This window comes from Malus sylvestris, chromosome 13 (assembly GCF_916048215.2).
Source record: "Malus sylvestris chromosome 13, drMalSylv7.2, whole genome shotgun sequence".
Classification (NCBI taxonomy): Eukaryota; Viridiplantae; Streptophyta; class Magnoliopsida; order Rosales; family Rosaceae; genus Malus; species Malus sylvestris.
This window is the reverse complement of record NC_062272.1, coordinates 23,344,613-23,367,882: the sequence shown is the minus strand read 5'-3', so window position 1 is coordinate 23,367,882 and position 23,270 is coordinate 23,344,613. Positions and strand designations below refer to the sequence as shown.

Here is a 23,270-nt window from a genome sequence, read left to right as displayed (position 1 = left end):
CTACTTGTTTGGGATTTGGATCCCATCTAGATCCAAATTGTGGGGATTTTAGGATCCTTACATTGTAATTGTTTATCGTGCATCGTGCGGTTAAAAATCATTTTAAATTTTTCATTGAAAATTGAATACAAATAGTATCTAACGAAAATTGACCGTAATATGTACGATGAACAGCTATGATGTAAGGATTCCTAGGAGCCCCACAAAAAGGATCCAAAGAAGATCCTCATCCGCTTGTTTGTGTAGTCTTTTCTGTGCAATTATTTTATTTATAAAAAATCCCCAATAATTTACACGGAGGAGGATTCTTTCCTTCTCCTAATCTCTCTTCCCTCATATTTGAACGGTTACAATCAGACTAGGTTGACATCTTATATTGATATTTTTATAGAGAAGAAAAAGACAAAAAGCAAAATGTGAGAAAGAGGGAGGGAAATGAATGAGAAAAAGAAATGAGAGACTCCTACACCTCAATTTGAAAAAGTTTTGAAACAAACCCAATACAATTCAAAAGATTTTCCCCGTTTTCCCAAAAGGCACAACTTCAACCTGCAATGTGGGCAAAGGGATTATTCACCTTCAAACTTTCAAAAGGCAGCCTCTGCCCTTCACTCGGACACTTTCATGCAATCTCCAAACTCTACAGTTCAAAATCCTGCACTTCATCCTCCAATTTCGTGATGGGTGAAAACCCAACTGCCATTGCCGCTGCTCTTTCCCTCTCTGAGAATTTGAAGTCAGCTTCTCTTGGTACCCAAATCCACTCCCGTGTCATCAAGTTGGGATTCACTAATGACTTTTTTTTATTCAATAATTTGATCAAAATGTACTCAAAATGTGGGGTTATGGATGATGCGTTCAAACTGTTTGATGAAATGCCTGAGAGAAACCTCGTCACTTGGACTTTGATGATTTCGGCTGCCGTCCAAGACGGTCAGTTTGAATTGGGCTTGGAGGTTTATTTGGAACTGGTAAGAAGTGGGTTGAGGCCGAATGAATTCACTGTTGGTAGCGTTCTCAAGGGGTGTGCAGCGTGTGCTAGTATCGAAGCATATGAATTCGGCATGAGTGTTCATTGTTTTGCATTGAAAACTGGGATTGAACAGAACTGCTATGTGGGTGGTTCTGTTTTGAATATGTATGCTAAGTTGGAGGATATTGAATCGGCGAAGGGGGTGTTTGAGTCTATAAGCAATCTTGATACTGCTGGTTGGAATGCTATGATTGGAGGTTACAGGCAATGTGGCTATGGATTTGAAGCATTGAAAGTTGTATGTTTGATGGTATGCAAAGGTATAAGCATGGACCAGTTCACCTTTGTTAATGCTCTAAAGGGTTGCTCTGTTGTCAGAAATTTGGATTTTGGGAAGCAACTTCACGGATTGATCATCCAAAGTGAGCTGAAATTAAGTACTTCAGTCATGAATGCTCTTATGGATATGTACTCTAGAAATGGTAGGATAGATTTGGCTTTGCAAGTTTTCAATAGGATACAAACGAAAGATGTCATATCGTGGAACACCGCATTTGGGGTCTTCTTTGAAGGCAAGAATGCAAGAGAAATTGCAAACTTAGTCCATGAGTTCATGCTAGAAAACATGAAGCCGAACCATATTACGTTCTCAATCTTGTTTAGGCAATGCAGTGAGCTACTTGATCTTAACCTTGGGCGTCAGTTTTTCTGCCTTGCATTACAATATGGGTTCTGGAATGAACCTAATGTCAGATGCTCAATAATCAATATGTTTTCTAGATGTGGGGCTATGGACATGGCACACTTGTTTTTTGGTGGCATACTTTACAAAAACATAACTTATTGGAATGAGTTGATTTCTGGGTATAATTCAAACTATTGTTATACAGAAGCCATGCAGATCTTTTGTAATTTATGGGACTTGGGAGTCGAAGCAAGTGAAGTCACGTTCTCCATCATACTGGAAGCTTGCTATAATGATGAACACCAATATATGACTAGACAAATTCATGGTGCAATTGTCAAGTCCGGCATCTCCTTCCATGGATATGTTTGTAGCTCATTAATTAAGTGCTATGTTAGATTTGGACTACTGGATGATTCCTTTGAGTTTCTTAAAGGGTTTGAGAGACTAGATTTGATATCTTGGGGAACTATGATATCTGCTCTGGTGCATCAGGGACATTTTTTTGAAGCTATAAAGATTTTCAACTCTCTGAGAGAAGTTGGTGGGAAGCCTGATGAATTTATTTTGGGAAGCATTCTAAATAGTTGTGCCGATACTGCAAGCTATCAGTTAGCTAAAGCTGTCCATTCCATTGTCATCAAAATGGGATTCCTCATGCAAGTCTTTGTTGTTAGTGCAGTTATAGATGCGTATGCAAAATGCGGGGATATTGGAAATTCAAGGATGACCTTTATCCAGTCACTTGGATCTGATGACGTGGTTATATATAATGCTATGATCATGGCTTGTGCTCATCATGGTCTGGCCGAGGAAGCGATGGATATCTTTGAGAAAATTCGGTTGGCAAATCTAAAGCCCAGCCAAGCCACATTTGTGTCTGCTATAGCAGCTTGTAGTCATGTGGGTTGGGTTGATCAAGGTCGTTCTTTGTTTGAGTTAATGAACTCAGATTACAAGATGGAACCAGTATCTCGGGATGTTTATGGTTGCATGGTTGATCTGCTTTCACGACACAGATACCTTGAAGATGCTAGACAAATGATTGAAGTGATGCCTTATACTCCTTGGCCTGCTGTACTGAGATCCTTGCTTAGCGGTTGTAGGATACATGGGAACACAGAGTTGGCAGAATGGACTGCTAAGAAGTTAGTTCAGTTGGTTTCAGAAAATGATGCACCTTATGTACTGTTGTCGAAGGTGTACTCTGAAGGAGGTAGTTGGGAAGGTGCTACAAAGGTAAGGAGGGAAATGATAGAAAGAGGTGTGCCAAAAAATACAGGATATAGTTGGATCGAGGTATAGGAAGAGGTTCCCCTCTGTTGATGAACAGCTTTCAATTGTTTGCCTCAGTAAGAAAATCAATTTGAGAGAAATGTAGAACCAGGTAAGGTCAAATCAGAATGGGGTTCCTCTCTTTATGCATCTGGTGGTGCAGACGAGAGTTCAAGCAGAACTTGCCCATTCGATAAGAAAACAAGTCTCTGGACAGGGTCTTCATCCCAGTTAAGGTCAAAGAACTCAAAGAGTAGTAGCATATGGAAACAATCAATCAACCAATACATGTCGAAGTCGGGGACAGAAGAGAAACCAGCATTGTGCACCTGAAAATCGTTGTACTCCCAGCCAACTGTTATTGATGCAATCAGTCAGGTTACCGAATCAAGGTTCACAATATTGATTAAACTTGGCAATTCGTGAAAATGCTCTATGCAATGAAGTTCTGCATGAACGTGATGAAGGTATGCATGTGATTGTGGCTTTTAATATGAGAAAGTTATGTCTTTTGTTTTATAAAATCTGGAATAATTACAGCATATGCAGCCAATATTAATTTAGGGAGGTCATATAATTTGCGGAGTAAGGAAGAAGGCTTAAGAAGTGAGGATAGACTGGAAGAGATGAAGACATGGTATGGCTCACATCTTCTTTTCCTTTCTTCCAAACAGAGTAAAGAACTACTGAACTGGTAAGTGGTGAGTTAAGCAGTTTGTGTGATTTAACAACTTATGTAGTTTGTGCCGTTGACATTAGATTTAAAACTCTCACGTAGGGCGAAAGCACCAACGCCAAGACAGTGATCTCTCCAGCAGGTTTAGTGTCAGCCTTAGAATTGGCCATACTCCATTCAGCAGCACAGCGGTTGTGATTATACTGCCTGGATCAGGAGGGGGTTGACTGATATGTGAAAGCAAATGAGTATGTGAAACCAAGTAGCTGTAATACTTGGATGAGAAGCCGAATTGTGTCATTTTTGTGACGATATGAGATTCATACTCTCACTAGTTGGTTACCATTGCTGCCACCTTAATTTGGCCTAAATTGTACTCTTGGCAACAAATTGAGTCGTGCTACTCTCATACATCGAAATCAGAAGAATTCACCCGTAACTCGTTAGGGACTCGTGATTCAGCCGCCGATTTAAAGTGATAGATCTATCTGACAATATTGTTGAGATTTCAGGAGCATAAACTAGAGGAAAAAAAAAGAGCTTGTCGAGACTGAAAGGGTGACGCGGTTGGATCTCAATTGATCCAATAAAATACCCGTCACTTAACTTGACATGTGTCTTATAGTTTGTTTACTAATCTGTAATTAGAATGAGAGGGATTAAATTGAAGAAGGGTTGGGACGGGGAAAAGGAGTTGGAATCGAATTCACGTTGAAGTTGTCATTAAATTTTCTAAAATCTTAGCATTGTATTTGATTCCATATAACCTAAAAAAGCAATTTTTCTTCACATGACGCTTTCTTCTATAAGTGCATAAGTCAGTTAAAAAATTGGCATTAGCAGGAACCTATTTAATAGCGTCTAACAGAGCATATTCCTTATCATTTTTTCAGATTCTTTGACCTTGTCATGTTTATCATTACTCTTAGTTTTCTCAACTTCCTTAGGTGAAACCGTGAAAGTGTTGCCTCAATTATATTACCACTCCTAAGAATAACCACATACTTAGCATGCTTAACTTCGGCCTCGCTTGCACTATCGCCTTTAGAATTAGCTCGAGTGTTTGCAGGAACCTTCCTTTTTCATTAACTAATAGAAAATTAGTTGATCCGAAAGTTGACTCTCGATTTCTTTATTTTCCTCAACAATTTGACCCAACAATGAATCAACTTTTTGGCCTAAGGCTTGAACATGATCCACATATGATTGTTTATGTTGAAGCGAACTAGGAGCAGAAAATTGGTGGTTAGGGGCACTTACTGGAGGGTACGAATCGTTCCTCCAATGTAAATTTGGACAATTTCTAGTTGCTAGATTGTATGTCTCCAAAAAGGAGAATACCACTTCTGATAGCTTCCAATGGCAGCACACTGTCTTCATAAACTCGTTTCATTTCCTGTAGCATTTGACAATTTTGTTCTTATTCTGTAGGAAACGTCATGTCTTACATTAATCATTTGACGTCTCCAGTTTGCTCTTATCTGTAAGGCGTGTCATGCTTTATATTAACTGTGGTTGCGGTTATGCGTGTATATGTAATTACCGTAAACAATAATATGCATTGTATGTGTTTTACCATAGATGTCCATGGTTACCATAATGGATTGTCCATGGTGTACAAGAGTTGAAATGCTAATTAGTACATTCTTCCACCAGTGGACTCTGTTGAGTAGTGAATTTTCGTGCAAATTGAGTTATTTGAGAGTTGGTGTCTCAACACCCAAGTGTGAAAGCAACAAAAAGGACTTGCGAGTCTGATCAACTTGGCTTTTGATCCACTGAAGTCAGCCTTTTACAATCTCATTTTTGTTACTGAAGAGTCGAGGGCATCGTCGCAGCAGCTGATCAGGATCAACATCTACTCTTCCAAAACTGATCAGTCTTGGAGAGCAGTGCTGGTCATTCTGCCTGACAATGTAGGCTTCGAAAATGGGGCTCACTACAGTGGTGCTATTTATTGGTACCATCGGCAAAAGAACTCATTGTCCTATTCTTTATTGGGGCTTCGTACCTATGATGACAAAATATCAAGAAAGCTACTCCGTCGAAATTATACCACTCTAACAATTTATTCAAATCACTAAAAGCATGAATGTTGAAACAAAACTATAGGAAAAACATGATTGAACTTATGAATCATAAAAAGAAATTCCATTGAACATAGGGGCGGACCCATTAAGGAGCAAGGGGGTCAATTGACCCTCCAAACTCCAGCGAACATCCATGGATAACTTGAATGCTGCTCATTCGAAGGTTAGAGTTGTCTTTCATACATGCACTCTGATTGCTAGATAAAATAGCTCTATTAGATTTTGATAAACAAAAGCTAATTTGTTTGTGCTAAGTTTTATCCGAATGAATTTTTCACTTGTCAACCCTTGGCATTTCAAGATCAACTTGGGAATTATATTTTGATATGCATTCAAGTAGTGAATTTTCTCAATTGAAAAGAATTGGCAGTCTTGCAAAAGTGGAGACGTGGATGAGTAGAGTATATAATCATGTGTATTGCTAATTACATTTAATTCTACCGATTGCTACTACTTCAGTTGTGAGAGCCTTTTCCTCTATGAATATTGTGAAAACATTAATGTGTCGTGGACAATTATAACTTGTATTATTTTTTTTTTGCAACATACGATATTATCTACACTAAGGGAAATGGGTGGGCTTAGCCTCACAATGGACCAGTAATAATGTTGTTCAAATTCGCCATTGACGAGAATCAAACCTAAGACCTCTCACTTACATGTAAAGAGGAATATCACTAGACCGTAGTACTAAGTGACATAACTTGTATTGTTATTTGTTAAACGATGGATTTTGTTAGATTAACTATCGACGAGTTCAAATCCACGCCATCATGTAAGAACTCAATATCTTTTCACTACTGTATAAAGGGCCACTTGCATTGGGTGAAGATGTTTACTAAAACTCATGTGTTAATAGGAACTTCCAATTGAAGCAAAGTAAAGATCCGCTGTGTGTGTACGTGACACGAGATTAACTTATGTAACGTATCATACAACATGTGATCTACCGAAAAAGGGTAAATAGCCAAAATGGTCCCTGAAATTTGCATAACTCATCACTTTGGTCCATGAGATTCCAAATCGATAAAAGTGGTCCCTGAGATTGTCCACCATCCATCATTTTGGTCCTTCCGTTAAGTGTCCTGGAGTTCTTGGCCGGAAGTTTGGGCAATTTTCAAAGCTTCGTAACTCAATCGTTTATTAACCAAATTCGACCCATAATATATCAAAATGAAAATAAGAAAGTGTAGAATAAGATTATACCTATTTAGAAGCCTAATGATTGCCAGAAAACAACCTCAAAATTGACTGGTTCGAGTGAAAACTTGAAAACTCGCCGAAAACTGGGTAAACTTTAAACGTTCATAACTTCTTCAATACTCAACTAAATCAAGTGATTCAAAAACGAAAATCATACTTCTCGACGAGACAAAGAGAATGGTATCTTTTTTTACTACTAACTCGCCATGGTTTGGCCAGACAATGGCTCGAAAGTGGCTGTCTTGGTATCCAGTTAGCCACTTTCGAGTCGTTTTCTGGCCAAACCACTGCGAGTTAGCCATCGAAAATGTACCATTCTCTTCATCTTGTTGATAAGTGTGATTTTTGTTTTTGAATCACTTGATTTCGTTAAGTATTGAAGAAGTTATTAACGTTTAAAGTTTACCTAGTTTCCGGCGAGTTTTCAAGTTTTCACTCGGACTAGTCAACTTTGAGGCTATTTTTCGGCCGTCTCTGGGAACCATTGGGCTTCGAAATAGGTATAATCTTATTCTGCACTTTACTATCTTCATTTTGATATATTAGTGGTCGAATTTGGGTAAGAAACGATTGAGTTACGAAACTTTGAAAATTGCCCAAACTTCCGGCCAAAAGCTCTAGGACACTTAACAGAGTTTTTAACAGAATGACCAAAATGATGGATGAGGGACAATGTCAGGGACCACTTTTATTGATTTGGAATCTCAAGGATCAAAATGATGAGTTATGCAAATTTCAGGGACCATTTTGACGATTTACCGATTGAAATATAAAGAAAGAGAAAACGTAACACCTGACGTAATACTCCGTACATGTCACGTGGCAGCACCACACAAATCGCCGTGTCCATCACATCTTCGTCTTCCTCAATCCTCCTCCGACTCTGACCCTTGTCCTCTTTTGACCATTACCAAAACTCCAAAGCTTCAATCTTTAGAATTTTCACAAAACTAAAACCCAAAATTCAGCTAAAATCCCAAATTCGAATTCCAAACAAACCCTAACCCAGTTTTCACAGCTCAATCCAATCAGCCATGGCGTACGTCGATCACGCGTTTTCCATTACAGACGAGGACATGATGATGGAGGACTCCTACACAGTCAGCAACAAGCCTCCCATCAAAGAGATCGCCCTCGCCCTCGCCCTCCTCGTCACCGGCACTCTCGGTCTTGTAATCGGCATCCTCATGGCCTACAACCATGTCGGCGGCGACAAAGCCCACGGTAATCTACCCACAAACCCTAAACGTAAAACCCCTTTTATTCAATTTTTTCTTAATTTGTGGTGGGTTTTTTTTTTTTCCAATAATTTCAGGGTTATTTTTTGCGATACTTGGTGGGATCTTGTTTCTTCCGGGCTTCTATTACACGCGGATTGCTTACTATGCGTATAAAGGGTACAAGGGCTTCTCCTTCTCCAACATTCCACCGGTGTAGCAGCAGCATTCCATTACTCTATTTCTTCTGCGTCCAACTTCACATGTACAGATCCCTTCTTAATTTTTAATGTTTTTGTTGTAATGTGTTTTGTTTATTTTTATTATTTTTTTAGATGTGCTTATTATATATACTGATTGTTCTTAATAGAGGAAGAGTTTGCTTTTTACGTGTACTTATAATCTGGATTAATAATGAACTTATACTCATTATCTTGTTGCATGAGATGTGTAGGGGAAATACTCAGTACCTACATTATGAGTAAATAAAAAGAGCTGCTCTCCCCCCCCCCCCCCCCCCCCTTCTTTATAATTTAGCTCAGGCCGAATGTGCCGACTGTTCTTTTCCCATTGCCACTTGTCTATTTATTTTAAACTGCATTGTGCAATTTGTTTGCTTGGATGATGTGAACAAAGGCAAAGCTAAATGCCAATGCATATGGTCTTCAGGTTTTCTTTGTGTTTCCTTTGTGGTTTTTAGGTTTGGGTTTTATGTTTATCGAGTTAATGTAGCATTGTGGAGGGAACTTGGAAATTGGACTTCCGTCCAGCTGGAATACGTTAGATATTTGATCTCTTATACCTATTTGGTTGAATGAACCTTATGGGAACATTCTTATTGTCAGGTAAATGTTTGCTGAACCGATGTGTGTTTCTGTAAAACCTGTGTTCACAGTAAACTTGTGCAGTTTGCTGTTTTCTTCCCTAGCTCATTATTGATGAAAGTCTTAACTCTTAACCTCTGGATGGTTATTTTCTCAATACATAATAATATAACTAGTTTGATTGAAGCTTAGACATGTTGAAGCTTGAAGAACATTGAGAAAACATTATTTCTATTGGCATTCTAGGATTCAATGCCGACCTTACTAAGGTTTTGTTGTTGTTGTGGTACGAGCTTTTCTTTTGCAATTATAATACATATGAATAGTAAGAACGAGCTCTTTTTGTTGAAACGAGAATGCGTATGAAACAAAATAGGTCTATGAATGGTAGCAAATATTATACATTGATGAAAATAGAGGGAACAAACTTGTGAAAGAAATGAAGGTTGGGTAATCAATGTAAGTTCTTATTGTGTGAAGTTTTTGTGTGCAGAGATATTACTGTTGAGTGAATACTTGCATATTATTGTAAACTTAACAAACTACGTAATCGTCGAGGCTGCTGCTTCTGAGAGAATGGATGTGTCTTTTGTGTTTGTGTGCATATAGATGTGGCCCAATCGTAAAGAGTTTTTGCATTTATCATTGGTGCTAGTGAGCGGGTTCTTAGCTATGAGATCACTGCAGATTACAGGGCAAAAGTTTATAGGTTATCCACTCCAGAAGTTCAATTCCTCAGTAGGGTCAAATTGCTATGTCATTATTGTGGGTTTAGTTTAAATTTTTGCTGTGTCATGATCCAGAACAAGAATAGAGAAGAGTGGGGGCGGAAGGAAACATTCAGAGAGCAATTTCTGAGCAGTTTCATGAGTGGTTCTGTATCCATAGCATCTTGTTAGGTTCAAGCAACAGGTTTACAGATATTCCTCTTGGACGAGCGATGCATCAAACCTAGCCAAGTTCAAAATTCTAAGTCTTTCTTGTCTACACAGAGTCTGCAAGTTCATTATCTTTGAGTCTTGCCACGTTACAATATTAATGTATTTGGTGTCATAAATGAATCTTTAGAATTCCTAAGTATATTGATGTGGATCTTTCCAGATTCATGTGCCAATTACCTATAAGAAGGGCTACTTTGTTTTTCTTTTAAGATCATTGTTAGTGCAAGAAAAATTTGATTTCTTGCTTGTGTGTGAGGCACGAACCTTGGAGTGATTCCAAGGCACCTTCGGTGTGATGCCGGAATTTTTCTATTTCCACTGTTGGAGTGATTCCGATACACCTTTGTTGTGATGCCAAGGACGGGAAGTCAGTCTGGATATCTTCTGTATTCCTATCCCATCTGATTGTCCTTCATCAAACGTGTTGGGTCCTCGAGTTATATTGATTGGCCATGTTGCTTGTAATGTTTAAGCTTTTCGTAGACAGAGTCCCAATATTAGTTCCCAATGTTTATTTGAGTAATTCATCGCATCAAATTTTCTTCTTCTTCTTTCTTGCTCGATTTCAACACGAGTGATTTGGAATGCAAATTAGTTCTACCAACTTGTTTGGTGGCACCAAAATGATGGATGAGCAATAAGAAAAGCGGACGATGAAAAAAGAAAAAAAGGTGAAACTGTGCAGGTAGTTACGAAGATAATGTCGTAACTCATATGTCAAGATGCTTGAAAAGCCCCTATTTTGGAGGCACTGAAGTTCTCATCATGTTTGCTTCATTAAAAAGAATGTCAAGTTTGCGGATTGCTTTGAGTAGATGAACAATGTTCCTATGAGCTGCATTGTAGGTAGATTTTGGATCTCTTTACACTATTATCAAATGTGTGATTGTTGGAATTGTTTGGCATGAATATTCAATTTCTAGTACAAGCACTTGTGTTTAGAAACTCTTTCAGTAAAAGCGCTTCCATTAGAAGCACATTGAGGTGCTTTCTGAAAAGGCATTTGAAATGCTTCTTGTAAAAATCACACAAATGGTGTTCCTTTCAGAAAGCACTTCAAGTGCTTTTTTTACCCCATTAATAGCACTTTTTTAGAAGCACATTAAGTGTTTCTTGGAAAAGCACTTAAAAGTGCTTCTTGAAAAATTTACACAAATGGTGGTTCTTTCATAAAGTATTTCAAATGTTTTTCCCCCAAAAGTACTTCTGTTTTTTTTTTTTTTTCTGTCCAACACAGAAGTGCTTTTGGTGATTTGAAATCCAAACATGAATAGGCATAGGAAGATGATATCCATGTAGAGAGTTAATTTCTTAGAAGGATTAAAGTATGTTGAAAAAGATGTGTGTGTGTGTGTCGTGTGGACTTTACACATATATGTTTATGGGAACCAAATCCCCTCATGAACTTAGGAGGCTAAGCCTCTTGAGCAAAAGATCTGGGCCGTTGAAATTTGATCAAACGGTTACAAACAGGAGACCTCTCTGAAAGTTATAATAATTACAGCTGTTGGATCAAATTTCAACGGCCCGTGTGATTTGCTCAGCCTCCTGAGCTCAGGAGGGGATCCGGTTCCATATTAATGCACCAGTTAGTGAATCCTCCACTAATATTGCCAGTGGGATTGGTGTTCGGAGTCAGACGAATGAGGTCTCATATTATTGCAAATAGTTTCAATGAACCATTTAGAAATCTATTGGCTCACTTCCAATTCAATCATTTGGTTTCCAATTGACAATAGCAATTATGTGCAACTTGTAACCTCTACGCTCTGGCCGAGGTTGATCAAGAAAGCAACATTTGGCGAGGACTTATGTTTTTTTATTAGGACTGGATTAACATGTCTTTTATTTTTTATTTTTTATTTCTATAAAAGGAAGAAAAATTGGTAGCAAATCACGGTTATTCATTATTTTCGGAGGTCAGAAAGACTCATAAAGGCATTTCAGCCTCCATCTGACCACAGATTGGTAACAAATCACGGTTATCCATCATTTTCGGAGGCCGGAAAGACTCATAAAGGCATTTCAGCATCCATTTGATCACAGATTAACATGCGTTTTATTCACTCAATTTAAAATGTGTTACAAGGATAATTGGGTCTCTTAAATAAATCTTTCGATCATGATACCCGCAATATAAACAACCTAATCATGTCAAACATGACGTGGCTTCTATTCTATCTTATTATCTTGACCTTAATGATTGAACTAGGGATTAAGAAAGACTAATCACCACGCAACACTAGTGGTGGAGGTTTGAAAGTTTTGGGGTTTGCTGAACAAACAAAGCAAGCAATAGACAATTATAGGTGATGAAGGATTTGGCAATTTGAACCATACATAAGGGGTTCAATCATCGACGTACTAGCGTAGTTTAACTTAGGGCTGCGCATCAAACTTACCAAACCGATCAATTCGAACCATATTGGTCGGTTTGGTTTGATTTTGACCAAGAAAAAGGTCAAACAATTTAAAAATCAAATTGAACCGATTTACTTTTGGATTGGTTCAGGTTGATGCTTTTGAAACTAACCAAAAATCAAACCGAACCGACCATGTATATTTTAATTATTAATATATTTATTTTACATACGAACTTATTATAGGTTATTTAGAGGTATTACCATACACATATTATAAGTCTTAACATATTATTAGTTGTAATCACTATAAACAATTAGGAGATATATATGTATCTTGTGCTTATGTGAGGTTGTAATTAATAAATCGTTTACTAGTACGAGATTTTATTTAATTGAAACTTAGTTCTATTTGACTTGGTAAACATTTAATGTCCCAAAATACTTAATCTTTCAATCAAATTGGAATGCATAAGATGTGTGGATGTTTAGAAGATTCAAACTCTTGAAATCGTGAACATTTTTTTATGGGGTCTTTTGATATGGGTCCAATTGGACTAAAAATTGGACCTATTTCAAAATTCAAAAGTCACTAAAAATTGGACCTATTTCAAAAGATGAGCTATAAAATTTGACCTCTTTCAAATTTTCCCTTTTTTTATTTATGTGTTGAATAGGCTCAAACCGACTAAACCAAACCAAATCAAACCGATTAACAATGGTTTGGATTTCGTTTGGTTTAAATGATGGTATTGATCAAAATTGAACCAAACCAAACTCTTGAATACTAGTTGATTTAATTATATTTTTGGTGTCAAACCGAATCAAACCGGTCCACGCCCACCCCTTCATGTTCAGAGTCGTTATAGGGAACCAACGGATGATGGCTTGGTTTAGGAACCATTTACAATAGTGATGAGTAGGAGTTAAGTTCAGAGTTCAATACTCTTCAATGTAACTAAAACAATGCATTCACAATAACTTGGAGATAACAGAAAGGGCGACCAAACACTAATGATACTTCTCTTTCCAAACCAATATATGAATGAGTGAGTAGTTAACTGTGCACTCAAAGTTCGTTAACCAAATATCATCTAACGAAAGCTCTTAAGAATTATTAAAAAGAAGCGCTTCCTTTTTCCGGTTATGTGTGAAAAAACCACTAACACATAGAATTTGGTCTCCAACTTCTAACTACTTTACCCTGTTTTATTTAATGAAAACGTACGGTGAGGTTATGAAAAATCCCACAGAAGAGTGTCCCCAAAACAAGAAGTTTTTATGTGCTGAATTTTAAGCTCAAAACGTTGGAAATTAGAACTTGCCTCAAATATAGAGAAATGATAATTTAACGTCCATTTTAGTATCTTAAACACCCATATTTAATTATTATCGTTGATTCTATTTGATTTATTCAGTTTGATACCACAAATAAAGAAAAGTATGTAAAAAGTAAAAAACAATGTATAAAAAAACCACTTCCCTCGATGTATGCAAGTAGAAACGTCATTGCTTTATTTTTTTTGTCTTTCTATTTTTCTTACTGTAGTTTTTATCAATCTTAGAGAAAAAGAATATTTTAGGTTTTATAGACAAAGGAATAAAATTCTATCTTTTATTTTATAGGCCTATCCCATAAGTCCATATGGAAACAGCTTTGCATGAAAGCAACGTTTGACTGGTGACGACCATAAGACTTCGTTTGTTTGGAGAAATTGACATTTATGTTACATAACCTACCTTCCTTGGCTGAGAAGATTTTTCAGTGTGATCGGCATACAAGGTAGTAAACCATGTGTTATTATATAAATGGTGTAATGTGCGTGTTAAAAAGTTAATAACTTAAAAAGTAAAATTTTCCACCACTTATATAGAAACACATGATGTACTATTCGTGTTCCGGTCACAATAAAAAAAATTCCTGGCTGCCTCCTGCCTGGCTGAGGCATGACGATTGAGAAGGAGGAGCCATGCATACTATTCCATCTACAATTCAAATAATGGTGCGTCATGTTTTAAGACTTCCCACATACAATACACGAAGTTCGAGAAAAGCCCTTCAATTTTACGTACAGACACGAACTACTTACTAATAACCAATTATCTTGACTTTTACCTTCAATACCTTAACTAATCTACAAGAACTACTTCAACGCAACTTATTCATAAAAGGTTAGGTATGCTTTTATATGAAGCCTACTTGGTAATTCACGTATAGTATGTGTGGTTGCGTACGTATTATATTAATGTGCTCATTCATCCAATGCAAATAATGTTCAAATTTAATAATAGGAACTATTCAATTTCTTAATTTTAATTTACATATCATTCCTACAAAAAATCATTGAATTGGAGATCATTTAGTTATTGAAATGGATAGAACAAATCAACAGTGTAGATACCAAGTAACATATTTATGATGATCCTTTCATGTATTTGATACGTTTGGATATGACTAAACGATTTTCAATTCGAATGATTTTTGTAGAAGTGTCTTCAAATAATTATTAAGAAATTGAATGATTCCAATCGTTGAGTTTATATGTTCAAGATACGTTATTTGTAAATGAATGGATATGGTACTGTCTTTTATTTATTTATTTACCTTATAGTGATTTGTGCTTTATTTTTTAATGACATAACATCAGTCATTGTTAACCTAGAATATAAACGTTTGTATTAGTGGATCGTATTTTTGTCTCATATTTTATTTGTTAATGTAATAGGCTTTGTTATTTTGATCGTAAACTAAAATTGAAAACTTAGAAGGAATTTATATCCTTCTAATTACTCATTTTCAGATTCAAATACAAATTAAATCTGATCCATATTTGACATTTGTAGACGTGGGATTGTATCTATTGCCAAAAATAGTCAATCAAAGTTAATATATATCTATGACAAGTGAAACGATTAGCAGAATAGTACTAGTAAATCCTTCACTTTCTATCACCAATTAATTACTAAAGTTGAAGTCCACACCAAAGTTTAATAATTTTTTTTTCTGGTTTGGGGAGCATGAATGATAATTAAGAGGGAAGACTTGGTATCACGAGACCATTTAATTATATCTAACCTACAAAGAATCAACAGTTGTGACATACATGACTAGCTAGTCTAGAGTCACTTGGTCTCGTTAGATTGTAGAAAATCTCACTTTCGACTCAAATATACTTGATGACGATACATATAATGTAGTGAATTCGATATTAAATTATGACTTGTTGTAAATGAATAAATAGCATGTATAAGTGAATTAACGATCTGCTGTAAAAGTATTTTTGTAATATTTTATCTTTTATATCCAAAAACTAATAGGACTAAACAGCTGTGATATTATGTACATGGGGTTTGAAGTTTGAACCTTCTCCCAATGCCTTTGCCTTCCATTACTTCACAACCGCGTGAAATAGAAAGATCATTTTCCCAATTTCCCAAGGCCATCCATGCAATTGGAGAAAGAACGTAAAGAAACTTGGACAAAATGGACACATCATCTTTATTAGCTGTCTAAGGGTCCCCACTGATCTCCTATGTACACCCAGCCGAGCCAAGTCAACCCAAATCTCTTAAGCAAACGCATGCATATTCCCCAACGACTTCACCACCACACCACTGATTCAATCCTTTCCATTGCCTAATAGCTATACGCGTACTAGCCTACTTCTCCCACACTCTCCCGGCACCCATCAAACTAGTATATATACCCCTTGCCATTCCCATGCATTTTCACCGAACACCTTTCTCTCTTTGCTTTACCCCATTTCTCCTATTTGACAAACCAAACCATGACTAAGATATTCCTTGTTCTAGTACTTCTGGTGTTCAATGTTTTGGTGACGACGTCGGCCGGAAACTTCAACCAAGATTTTGACATAACATGGGGCGATGGTCGGGCAAAAATACTCGACAACGGGCAGAGTCTTACGCTGTCCCTGGACAAGACATCAGGGTCGGGGTTTCGGTCGAAGAATCAGTACTTGTTCGGAAAAATTGATATGCAGATAAAGCTTGTGCCTGGTAACTCTGCTGGCACCGTTACAGCTTACTATGTGAGTATTTATATACGATACTTCATCCTGTATAACTTACTTAGCAACTTAATTTATGTGAATTATTCTGGTTTTTCATACATCATATTTATATCATGCAGGCAACTGCGGGTCTAATATTTTTATGTATTTGTTGATTTTGCAGCTGTCATCATTGGGTTCTACTCATGACGAAATAGACTTCGAGTTTCTAGGCAACCTAAGTGGAGACCCTTATATTCTGCACACAAATATTTTCACACAAGGGAAGGGGAATAGGGAGCAACAGTTCTACCTTTGGTTTGATCCCACCAAAGACTTCCATACCTACTCCATCTTGTGGAACCCTCAAACCATCATGTAAAATTAGGCTCCCTCCCTCTCTCTATTATTTTTTTTACTTATAGGCACCATATTACTGATCACATGTCTCACTAAATAAGATTCAAAAGATATTTAGTTATGTGTTAACGAATCCTCATTTTTACAACTAAAGACATGATTAGTGATACAGCCAGTAAATATGGTACCTATACGTAGCATGAAAACAATTTTCTACTATTTAATGTTGTCATCAAATTGTACATCTAAACCATTGATTGGATTGAGTTCTTTGATGAACGTGTGGTCTAAATTTACAGTCCAACACAAAAGTCGTAAAGAGAGCATGGCTGATAGCCCATGCATGTAGTTTTATTCATTTTTTGCATGATGTATACTAAACTTTTTTTTTGTTCTTTGTTGAATAGCTTCTCAGTAGATGGAACACCCATTAGAGAGTTCAAGAACTTAGAATCTAAGGGAGTCTCTTTCCCAAAGGACCAAGGCATGTGGATATACTCAAGCCTATGGAATGCAGACGATTGGGCCACACGCGGCGGACTTGTGAAAACGGATTGGAGCAAAGCCCCCTTCACAGCCTCCTACAGAAACTTCAACGCCCAAGCTTGCACTTGGTCTTCAGGCACTTCCCGTTGTCCTTCAAAGTCCCCGAACGAGTCGAGCTGGTTAACTCAGTCACTCGATTCCACAGGGCAAGAGAGAATCAAATGGGTTCAGAAGAACTACATGATTTACAACTACTGCAGAGATACCAAGCGCTTCCCGCAAGGATTTCCTCCTGAGTGCTCTGCTGCATGAATTTCATCGATTTCCTCCATTCCACGTAAAAAGATTGAGATATATGCTCTATGTTTTATATATTTTTTGTATTAGGGAGTAATTGTAACGCTGCCACATGACCAATAAATAGACAGATGAAGTGTTTGTGACATGAACGGTGGAGAATCGACTGGCTAATGTCTGCGTTTATAGCAGTTAATATTTAAGATACGAGCACTTCCAAGAGACTCTCTTGGAGAAAAAGCATTTGAGCTATGATTTGAGTATAATTAAGCACACAAGCAATCTAACTTTGTTAGGCAACAACCAAAAGAGACAGTTTCGGATGTCACAAGTAAGCCTGAAGCTGAGATGTTTGATCACCTAGTTTGGAAGGTTGCCGCTCCTACTGGAGAAAAATGATCTTCATGGAACCGCAACAGGTTATCATCATGACGTCCCAATCTAATAATGCGTTATCATGCATAAGTTTTTCTCTACACATACTGTGAAATGGAAGAATGCGGGTTGAATTGATAATAACAAAAGTTTTACAAATGAAGAATTCAAAGCTTCAAGAAATGGATTCATGGGGCATGAATGCTCCACAACGACGACTTGTTTCAAAAACGAAAATGTTAGAGCACCACCACCTTCTGTGAACTGGAGAAAGAACCAAGGCCAATGCGGTTTAATCTAACTACATTTAATTTATACACTAATTAATTGCAATAAAATACATGCAAGGTGTCGCTATGGAAGCTTCTTACCCAACCTTTTAAGAACGTAAAGATGCGATACTGGCAATAATTCATTGTTAACAAAAGAGAGAATATCATCACAGCATTCAAAATTATGCTTTAACATCACATGAACAAACACAATGCAGGCGCCTGCTACCTTCAAGCACAAATTTGCACAGATGATTCGGCATTTTTGTGAGGAACATGTTCTTACTTTAGCTAGGAGGAACCTCATCAAAACAAGAACCAAAATTTGTACACAGATAACGTCGAGGGGTGTTTCTCCCAAAAGTGAAAACAGGACGATACTTACGAAGCAAGAACAGAATGCACTGGTAACAAGGTATAAGCAGTTTGAAAGATGATAGACCTATGACCATGGTCTAAAAAGCAAAGAGTTCAATGAATCAATATTCTTGGATTTGCACTTGATTCTTCTCCGACCTCACACTTTTGAACATAGATTTTTGTCACTCCGTATTACACTCCTCTTAAAACCCCAAGGCAAAGTCGCTTCAAGAGAAACATAGACATTCTTACTCAATCTCAAGCTTTCTATATATGCATGACACTAATATGCTTCTAACATGCATGACACTAATAAGCTACATCTCCCTTGGTGAATAAGTTGGAATTTGTATCACATCTAACACCGAAAGAAGTACAAAAATTAAGTAAAATAAAAGCACAATATGCTGCAAACTAACCATGGTCGGGCTGCTATCCTAGTTCCAAAGGTCTTTGCTAGCAACCAAATATAAATCTACACAGACGAAGGGGAGGCAACTAAAATCAAATAACAATAGAGCAAAATATCACAAACATCTAGTTTTGAAAAGTAAGAAATTAATTAAAAATACATTTGACGAGCATAACATCCATAGATGATTCCTAGAGTATAGAACTATACAACATTAGAGGAAGTGTGTTCTCGAACAGTTAGTAACAAAGTAGCAAACAAAGGGCATCTGTGCCAATGCATCATTTCAATCAATTTTACGAATAAGCCAATATCATTGTCAGAATTAACTTTATGAATAAACCCAATAGAGCATAGGCAACAAGAAAGAGCACATATGGGGCAAATGTTTGTGTATGAAAAAACAAACACAGAAAAAGAAATTCCAGCAAAAAGATATCATACAAAAAGATATCTTCTAAGTAGGACGAGATTTCAACTTCTTTATACGTTTGACAGCCTTCCGTGCCTTCTTGACAGCAACAACTCTTACCATTTTCACCTTCTTAGTAGGCGAAGGCATTTCCCTAATCGGACCTGGAGGTACTCCTTTCTTGAGTGCACTTCCTCTAGGCGTAGCAGAAGGAGGTAGTCTTAAATCTTGCGGAGGTAAAGGGCTCTGGGGCTTCCACACCAAATTGTTTTTCATGGAAAACTTTACCTTCTTTGCACTCTTCTCTCCACTCTTTGCATTGGTGCCACCCTCGGCTTCTTTTTCAACAGATTTCTTCATTCTCTTTCTCTTCTTAGAGATAGGGCCCTTATCTGAAACTGTAGGCAAATCACAGGCGCTTGGAACATCGTCATCCAAGCCGGCTTCAGCAGCAATCTTCTCAAACTGCATCTGCAGGTTCGATATCACATTATCCTCAAGTTTAAAAGCATCGGCATCAGTGACCTGATGATCATCTGAATTCTCACCATATGTAGCTCCGTTCCCATTCTCCCTGTCTGTAGAGCTCTTTTCAGAGTCTGAATCAAAACTCCCATTCTCCTTACTCTTCTTTTTCTTCTTCTTTTTCTTCTCTGCCTTTGTATCAGCACCACCAGTGCCCTTCTCATTCTTCTTGCACTTCTTCAAATGCTTTCCAGCAGACCCATTGGCCATGACAACATCAGCAGGCTCTGATTTACTTACGTCCATCTCCTCACTATCAAGGGGAACCAAATTCGGCACTTCCTCATCGTCCTGATAAACAACATCAGGAAATGAAATCTCAATCCCAGAAGATTCCAACTCTTTCTCCAACTTCATAAACCCCTCGTGCAAGCCAAACAACACTTTCCTATTACCCTGGCAGCACTCAGGTGAAGACCCTGATTCATAAAACTTGCCCGCAAACCCCATTTTCAGCGCAATTGTCCCGAAGACAACAACCTCATCACCCAAATCTACATCCTCCCCCGACTTCTTAACCTCCAACAGCCTCTTCCCCGCCCCGAGCAGCACATCGAACATATTACTCTTAATCTTCCCCAACAACACCTTATCGGGCACTTGAGCTGAAACCCGAATAAAACCCACTAACAGAACCTCAAGAACATCAGCCTTAAGCGGAAGAAACGGCCTAAGCTCTTCTAGAAAAACAGAGGCAATGTGGTAATTAACCCCATTCCCCAAACACTTATCATCCGCAAAAAAAGTCCTCTCCTCCAACACACCCATCAGACGTTTCACAAGCTCCAAATCCCACAAATTATTTCTCATCAAAGTAAAGAAACTAGTCATAAATCTGCGAATCGATAAGTAGAACTTGTCTAACCTCAGGGCGTCGATGCCGGGCCACTCGCGGCGCATGGTGAGCAAGAACACCGAGAAGTAGTGGAGGGAGAGCGGGAGGTGGAGGCTGAGGACCAGAGCGGAGAGCCGATCGATGAGCTGGGTTTGGACCGGGACCTTGTCGGAGTGCCACAGGCAGTAGAAAAGGCCTTTCCAGAGCTTCCTCATGTGGTCGTCTTGGACGTTGAGTTGCGCCGGCAGCCATGTTTTGAGCAGAACCCTGAGGGCTCTGTCTCGGCTGCTTTTATCGCACGAAGCCAGTTGCTTTATCAGGGAGAGGCCTGTTTCCACCGCCGTGTCTGCCTCCATTTTTGAGGTTTGTTCGGTGGTTTCAGATTGTGAGATGTACGCAAAAATAGCAAGGAAGGGCGGAGGGTGAAGGGTGAAGGGACTGAGCGGTGAAACTTAACGAACCCTAGAGCTGGGAATCTTGGGATACAAAAGGAGGAAGAGTTGGGAATGGGCCGGCGACTGCGTATGCCTATTTCAACAGCTTTCGTCCAGTTTGTAGGCCCATTAGTAGGATGGTGACATGGCACATAGGATTTCTGTCCCAAATAATTATTTACGAATGAGTATCTTCGTCGGATTTTCCTTGTGAGGATCTTAGAGATCCTCAAATCACATTCGTTCATCTTATATAGGGCGGTCAATAATTCTTGTAAATTTTTTATTTAAAATTGAATATAAACAGTACCTGACGAAAATTGGTCACACGATGTACGAAGAAGGAATGTGATTGGATGATCCTGCGAGGATCCTCTCTCATTCTTTACGTTTCTAAATTCCAGGGACAAACTTTGTAAACTAAATGATATGAAAGTTGATGATTATATTATTTAAGCATTGATAAACGTGCTCATTTATATGGTGATACTTCATTTAGTTTGTAAATTTTGTCTATAAATTTAGTCTCCTCAGTATTGCCTCTACCCTTTATTACAAATGATATGAAAATTGATGTTTAGTTCTTCAATATTAACCATGCGAATCAATGTCGTTTTTCCGTCGGTGTTCGTCTAAATCAATGTTAAAAATGGTCACGTGCACTCTCGTGGGCAATCTCGTAAAATCACCTTCATCACTTATTGTATGACCTAATTCCTTCACCTTTCTATCTCTTCTTCTAATTCTGCTTTGCTTTCTGAGGCAGTGTACGACCTAGGGTTGAAAAAAAATTGGGGATTTCTTTTCCGTGAGGTTCAATAGCATGAATTGGTTTCGATTAAGTTAGAAGATTGTCAGGCATGTTTTGGCTTTGTTTACAAGGGCACTGTGGTGGCTTGCGATGCCAGAAATATATTGAAAAAATGGGAAGCCATAATAATGTGGTGAATAGATCGAATCTTCTTTATTTTTAGAGTTTGTTCACACTTTTAGTGGTCCCCATATGGTTGATCGGTTTGATTAGTGGGTATTTTCTTGTGAATTTTGTTGGTGTGGTGCTTTTTAATGTTGATATTGTATTGTTTGAATTTAGTTTACAGTTTTATGTTGTCCTAATTCACTATCGAGCTCGGTCGGGGGAATATGATGGATGCGGTGGTGTGACGATGAACCACGTTAATGACTTCTACACTGAGCGACTTCAGCCGAGGAAGGAACACTCTTGACCTTGGGTTCTAAAACTTGAACACAAGGTTATGCCTCCTGCTACAAAGTTCAACCTTCTGCACCAAATTCACCCTCTTCAACTATAGTTGTGAAAATATAAGTGCACCTAATCTATATTAGCAACAAAGATACTCAAAGAAAATGAGCGTCTTTATGCTGAAGAACAGAACTTGGCTGCTAAAAAATCAACAGCAACTCTTGCTGCTCACCAATTACATATGGACACGTGTCCAAATGATTGATTTTTTAATCACAGATTGGACACGTGTCCATCTGTGATTGGTGAGCAGCAGGAGCTGCTACTGATTTTTTCAGTAGCCAAGTTCTATTTTATGGTGAATGTCGTACGACTGTTTGAATGCCGAACTCTAAATGACACTTGTGAGTAAACGACCATAGAACACTCCACTTCACCGAGAAATGCATAAATTAAATTAAAATCAAATAAATTAGCAGTTTAGGGCTACTTGGATGTTGATGAAGATGGTGAAAAGCTTTCGCAAGGTCTGCCTTGGGGTCCTCTCATTCTCGTAGTGACACGTCTTACTGATAACGTGTAGTAAAACTAATTTTAAAAGTGTGTGAGAGGAAAGCGACACCAGAGAGAAAACGACTCAGGTGTATGAGAATTATGTCCTCACACCTTGGCCTTGCACCTTTATTTATACTAATTATGATAGGTTTTCTTGTCTTGCAAGTAATATAAACCTATAAGGATTTGATCTCCAAAACCTGTAGGAATTCTACTTTAAGTTTACACAATCACATTTCTAATTAATAATTTTACAAAACCATAATACGTTTCTCCACAAATTTTTAATGAATTATGTAGTTGTGTGTTCAATTAGAATATTTTTTTTTAACATAACGATGTTTTTACATATGTAATAATTTTGTATCGAATTTGCCGTCTTATGAGATTTCAATTTAACATTTCTTATTTACAAGCAAAAGCTAAGTGACTCATATGAAGTTTTTCAAGGGAGTTTTAACGAAAAGTCCACGGTATTGTTCACTT

The 23,270-nt window shown here is 37.8% G+C and overlaps 4 protein-coding genes across 6 annotated transcripts; 3 read left to right on the top strand and 1 right to left on the bottom strand.

Moving 5' to 3' along the window:
- The first annotated feature begins 404 nt into the window (after positions 1–404).
- Positions 405–4,285, top strand: LOC126595508 (pentatricopeptide repeat-containing protein At3g09040, mitochondrial-like). 3 transcript variants are annotated; one of them, XM_050261782.1, is made up of 3 exons: positions 405–3,400; positions 3,498–3,570; positions 3,693–4,285. In XM_050261782.1, the coding sequence occupies exon 1, from the start codon at positions 555–557 to the stop codon at positions 2,961–2,963; it is 2,409 nt and encodes an 802-aa protein (XP_050117739.1). In that variant the 5' UTR covers positions 405–554; the 3' UTR covers positions 2,964–3,400; positions 3,498–3,570; positions 3,693–4,285. The 3 variants fall into 3 exon arrangements, with proteins under 3 accessions (XP_050117739.1, XP_050117737.1, XP_050117738.1); XM_050261780.1 differs by having other exon boundaries at positions 3,498–3,627; positions 3,712–4,285; XM_050261781.1 differs by having other exon boundaries at positions 3,483–3,627; positions 3,712–4,285.
- Positions 4,286–7,782: 3,497 nt separating this feature from the next.
- On the top strand, positions 7,783–8,558 carry LOC126596165 (uncharacterized). Its single transcript, XM_050262675.1, has 2 exons — positions 7,783–8,126; positions 8,218–8,558. Exons 1-2 carry the CDS (start codon positions 7,937–7,939, stop codon positions 8,337–8,339), a joined length of 312 nt encoding a protein of 103 aa, XP_050118632.1. The 5' UTR covers positions 7,783–7,936; the 3' UTR covers positions 8,340–8,558.
- Positions 8,559–15,959: 7,401 nt separating this feature from the next.
- LOC126596164 (probable xyloglucan endotransglucosylase/hydrolase protein 23) lies at positions 15,960–17,548 on the top strand. The gene is made up of 3 exons (XM_050262674.1): positions 15,960–16,296; positions 16,442–16,635; positions 17,025–17,548. Exons 1-3 carry the CDS (start codon positions 16,033–16,035, stop codon positions 17,413–17,415), a joined length of 849 nt encoding a protein of 282 aa, XP_050118631.1. The 5' UTR covers positions 15,960–16,032; the 3' UTR covers positions 17,416–17,548.
- Positions 17,549–19,070: 1,522 nt separating this feature from the next.
- LOC126596163 (uncharacterized) lies at positions 19,071–21,108 on the bottom strand. The gene has a single exon (XM_050262673.1). The coding sequence runs from the start codon at positions 20,945–20,947 to the stop codon at positions 19,277–19,279; it is 1,671 nt and encodes a 556-aa protein (XP_050118630.1). The 5' UTR covers positions 20,948–21,108; the 3' UTR covers positions 19,071–19,276.
- Between the last annotated feature and the right edge of the window lie 2,162 nt (positions 21,109–23,270).